This window comes from Tupaia chinensis, unplaced genomic scaffold (assembly GCF_000334495.1).
Source record: "Tupaia chinensis unplaced genomic scaffold, TupChi_1.0 Scaffold000271_1, whole genome shotgun sequence".
Lineage (NCBI taxonomy): Eukaryota > Metazoa > Chordata > Mammalia > Scandentia > Tupaiidae > Tupaia > Tupaia belangeri.
In genome coordinates this window covers 3,022,415-3,027,793 of record NW_006159752.1, presented here as the reverse complement: position 1 = coordinate 3,027,793, position 5,379 = coordinate 3,022,415, and the positions used below count along the sequence as shown (strand labels likewise).

The following is a 5,379-nucleotide window of genomic DNA, read 5'->3' as shown; positions in this document are numbered from 1 at the left end:
GCCGGGGGGCGGGGGTCACCAAGCAGCAGACATTCCTACAGCGCTCTCAGAGGGTAACGGCTTTTTTAAAACTTACTTTATTTTTTTTTATTATTTAATTTTAACTTTATTTATTTATTAATTTACATTTGACTGGAGAAGGACAGAGCGAGAGGGGGAGAGAGGCAGAGGGAGAGGGAGAGAGAGACAGAGACAGAGAGAAGGAAAATGAGAAAGTAAACCATCAGTTCCGGGACTCAAACCATGGTCAGCCATGTGGGAGTCCAGCACCCTTCACCACCATGCCACCTGCCGGCCCCGAGAGTAGCAGCTTTTAAGAAAGTTACTTAGTAATATACGCAAACAATTTCAACAAGGTTCATATAGTTTAACCTGGCGATTCCTTGTGCAGGGATAGCCCATGGGATGATTCGGATGTGCGACAATGAAAGCGATTCCCGGAGATGGTCATCTCAGTACTCAGCAGCACCAGGACGGCCGGAAGCTGGCGCCCGGGGAACTGAGACTAGTGTCCACGGCACAGCCACTCACCGTGCAGGAGCGCTCGTGAGACTGGACTAAATCAGCACAAAGGGGGATACAGAGAGCAGGCACCACGGCCCTCGCTTTCTTGAAACGGACAAACCATGCCTATATGTAGAGGGGAAACACAGGGAGAAGACGCGCTGGTGTTCGACGAAATTTTTTTTTTGAGACGTTCTTGCTATCGGGCGCGTGCACTCGCCAGACAGAGAGAAACAGAGAGACAGAGAGACAGAAAGCGAGAAATCACTCCCCGGGGGGGATGGCCACACCACAATCCCTTCTTCTCCATTCTCCTCTCGGGATCTTGGGCACGCACGCACACGCGCCCGGTGTGAGTTTAAGCCACCGGGTTCGGGACTTGAACCACAGTCAACTACATGGGAGTCCAGCAACATAGCCATTACGCCAACTGCTGGTCCCGACAAAACTTTCTAATAGAAACACCAGTCTCTTGGGTCGTGTTTCTCACCCACAGTTCTGCAATCTTTCTCTTCACTGGGCACAAAGACAACTCCTACTGTTTCAGAACCTCTGTGAGAAAGCTGTGGGGAAATGCTGCATATTAAATATATACAAGGGGACCTCAAAAAAGCTTAGTTCAGTGCAAAACTTTAAAAAAATTCATACATATTGTTTCATATGTGTTCTCCATGAACTTTTTTTAATCGTCAGAGGGCACATGTGCTTGCCAAAGAAAGAACTCCCCCAGCAGAGCACGGCTACAGGGCCGGATCTCGGCAAACTCCGAGAGGAACCCAATATGCCACATTCTGTAGGCCTGAAAGTTATTCTTAACAGCCACCACCATTATAAAGCGAGTGACACAAGAAAGGATTCGAGATAAAGGACAGGGGAAGAAAGAACACGGTCTTGAGCCAAAGAAATAAAACGCAACATCGTAACAAACATGAATCATCCCCTGACGGGAAATAAATCGTGCTTTTCCAGTCCTTCCCACGTAACTACCCTACAACACTATCTTAATTTAACTCCAAAAGTCGTATTTATTTTCACCTTCTCCCTTTGTTCTGCCTGCTCATTTTTATGTAACAAGTCCTTTTTCTTAAAGAATTATTTTATTTAACTTAATTAATTAATTAACTAATTTTAATTTCACCAGAGAGAGAGAGAGAGATTTGGAAAGTGAGAAAGCAAGCCACCAGGTCCGGGACTCAAACAGTGGCCAGCCATGTGGGAGTCCAGCGCCTTAACCACCACACCACCTGCCGGCCCCGTATCAAGTCTTAACTACAGAATCCACTGACTCTCAGAACTCCCGCAGTGTCAAAATGTATTCTATCTCCTTGCGCAACGGATGATTTTCATAAGTAATGATCAAATATACCATAAACTGAAGTGTCAAAATCTGATTTCCTACAAGCAAGGGCTGTAAAAAGAATCGAAGTTTTGTCTTCCCTCTCCCATACACGATGGACCATACCTTTCGAAGGCGTTTTCAGCAAGTGCACGTGAGCCCTGGCTGCCAAAGGCTTCAAATACAAGGACCCTGGGGCACCATTTTGGAAAGCTGGTTTGGGAGGTTTCTCCTCGTACTTGATGGCAGGAGCAGGCCCCGCTGTAAGAAAACAGAAAAAGGCCCGTTACTTCCGACCTGCGCCGCACCAGCCTTCCACGTAAGAACCTCCAACTGCCCGTCACCGCGGAGCGCTGGGAAAACCACGGCTGACAATACCTAGCCCCGCCAGGAGCACGAAGTCAATGCTACACCCAGAGAGACCACCAGTTTGCCTGGCAAAGTCCAGGCCATGCCTCTTGTCCAGTTCGGCTTTCATCCCAGATAAAAACGGGGAGACAAACTGCAGTCACCCACGCTGCGTAACAAGAATGTCTGGGTGCACTGGGACGAGCACCCGCTGCACAGTCAGGGCGGGGAGGCGGCCAGCTGCTACTGATGCGAGAACGCCCGGGTGCAGTCTCCTCGGTCGCCGTGAGGAGGAGACTGGGACCGACCCCCGCCACTGCAGCGAGGAGCTGGAATGCTAGTCTCCGTCCTCGGACAGACGTGCCTGCCTCCAAAGAAAAAACGTAAATGCGAATCTCATCTAAATCATATAAGTCGCTAATATTACATGTAAAAATGTCCCTCACATCAAACCACAGTGGATTTTTTTATTGGCTTAAATCATCTTCTACAGCGAATTCTCTCCTTTTTAACGAATTATTTATGTAATTTATTTTTTATTGGATTAAATCATCTTCTACAGCAAATGCTCTCCTTTTTAACGAATTATTTATGTAATTTTATTTATTATTATTACTGTTGCCATTATATTCATTTGCTATAGGGCAAGTATGCTCATGGGAAAGGGACACGAGAGAAAGAGGAGTTATATTCATTTGCTATAGGGCTCATGGGAAAGGGACACGAGAGAAAGAGGAAGAAAATAAGAAAGCAAGTTGCCAAGCCTGGTACTCGAACCACCATCTGTTCATGTGAGAGTCCAGTACCCAAACTACCACGCCACCTGCTGGCCCCTCAACACCCAGTTCTAAGCATCCAATTCTACTTTGCCGTTCCACCCTTACGATCACAGATTTATTACTAACGCTGGTCCCCTCCCCACCCCCATCTCCAGGGTAAGATGCCTACGTAATTTACAAACACATTATAAATGTGATGGCAGCTAGCAAGTCCCCCTAAGCTAGGCCACCCCAATTCTATAGCAGTGCCCACAGCTGTCATACTCAGACCTTGCAAAGACACGCTATGACTGTCCCCGCTCCACATCCAGTCCCTGTACACTGCGCCAGCCGGTCACTCCCCTGGTGTCCAGGTAACATTTCTATTATTAGGTCAAATCCACATGGGGCCTGTCTTCCAGCTGACAAGCTTCTGTCAACTTCCTTCCTTCTTTCCGATTCTCACCTGCCCCAGAACCTACTCGATTTTTCCAAAGCTGACAGGAAGCCAACAGAAATGACAGTTCTGAAGATACCATTACTACGAAACTCAACCTACCATTTTAAACAATGGATAGGGAATGACTTCAGTCTTAAAATAACAACCAAAATGACATAGAGCATATATTTTTAGAATTTCATATAAAATGGATATTAGGTTTCAATTAGCATTTACTGAATCACATCCAAAAAAGGAAGCAAATGATGTTACAGTCTTACCCACGTATTATAACAATTTGGATTTTAGTTTTACTTTTCGGGAAGCAATTTTTTATTATATTCAGCATCAAAAAAGTCACTCAGATTTTGAAAAAAAAAATAAATTTAGTTCAATTTACAGACCTAATTAAAAAATCGTACGATTTTTAAAATCCAGGCTTTTCTAAGTTTCAGACACAAAGACCTCCAGTGTACAAAGAATTCGGTAAAAGATTTCTCACTAAAGCAAGGGACATGTTTCTCATGAGATTCGGCCCTGTCCTCCCCTTGGCTCTCTGGCACACACAGACAGAAGGACCGTCCTGGAAAAAGCGGTCCCCTCGCCACTCTCCCGGCCCGGGGCAACGCTGCATCAGCGCCAGCTCTGTCATCGGTTTTGTGACACTTGAGTCAATGTCTGTATGTTTATACTGCATTTGGGGACCAGCAGATGGCATAATGGTTATGTCACTGGACTCCCACATAGTCGACTGTGGTTCAAGTCCCAGACCAGGCAACTTAAAACTCACACCAGGCATATGTGAGTGCGTGCCCAAACTCCCGAGAGGAAAAGGGATTGCAGTGTGGCCATCTCCCCAGGAGGGCTGATATCACGCTTTCTGTCTCCCTGTCTCTCTGGCAAACACACACCCCCTATTGCAAAAATCTACTTGAAAAAAGAAATACTGCATTTGGCTCAGGTACAAACACACATTTATATTTTTATACATACTTACATGGCTATATCGACCACACATGTGCATGATATACATTCATACACTCTATGATCATCCATCACACACGCTTCGAGAGGTACTATATCCAAAAGCTAACTCAGTGGTAACAGTGCCCACAGACCAAGTGAACAGTGATTGTTTCGAGCAATGAAATGGTATATGCGATACCCACATCTGGCCCCACCCTGGTCACTGCCTGGCTGTGCTGCCCCTTCACCTCTGTATCATGAACGGGTTTCGAGACCAGGCGTGGACATGGACAGTGCCCATGCTGTCACACGGGCCCCAGTAACTGATTAGGGTCCCACTGCCCCAGGTGCATCCTTAGAACCCTCCTAAACCTAATACGAAACACAGAGAGGACAGGCAGGTGGGTTAATGGTTAAGGCACTGGACTCCCACATGGCTGACTGAGGATCAAGTCCCAGACCGGCAGCTTGCTTTCTCTTTCTCTTTCTCTCTCTCTCTCTCTCTCTCTCTCTCGCTCATGTGTCCTATAGCAAGTTAAAAATAATAATAATAAATGAAATGAAACACATAAATAGCTGGGTTTTATTAGTCAATTGCTTTCACTATGTGACTACGACATATCAACTCTGTTACTTCCAGTACAGAATCAATAATTACTTTTATTACATTTAGGCAAATAAAGCATTTGTGAAGAGACAGTATCAATTGAGACTTTTTTACACTTATGACTAATCCAGTCTTAAAATCAATTCCAGAATAAGCGCAGATACACTGTGGAAATACAGAGCTCACAGCTATGCCACACCAAAAGGACGAGAAAGCAAAAGTGACTTTATAAAGCAGATCTACGTAAATAAATAAAATCTTATCCTTTTTTTTTTCCCTGTGCATAAAGCATAGATTTCTGACACAAATAACATAATGCTTTGTTTCATTCACTTCGAAGGATAAACATAGAAAAAGACTGACGAGTATCAGCTTCCAGATTTTACGCTTATTTTTGTGTATTTCTATCACTTCCCTGCCG

General features: G+C 45.1%; 1 protein-coding gene across 5 annotated transcripts in view; it reads right to left on the bottom strand.

Annotated features, from left to right (window-relative positions):
* The window catches only part of MTUS1 (microtubule associated scaffold protein 1), a 192,733-nt gene that overhangs the window by 73,294 nt on the left and 114,060 nt on the right, over positions 1-5,379 (bottom strand). For all 5 annotated transcript variants that reach the window (XM_006149686.3, XM_006149687.3, XM_027772350.1 and 2 more), the window contains one exon: positions 1,967-2,101. In XM_006149686.3, the coding sequence (XP_006149748.1) occupies positions 1,967-2,101 (135 nt within the window). The remainder of the gene's footprint in view (positions 1-1,966; positions 2,102-5,379) is intronic.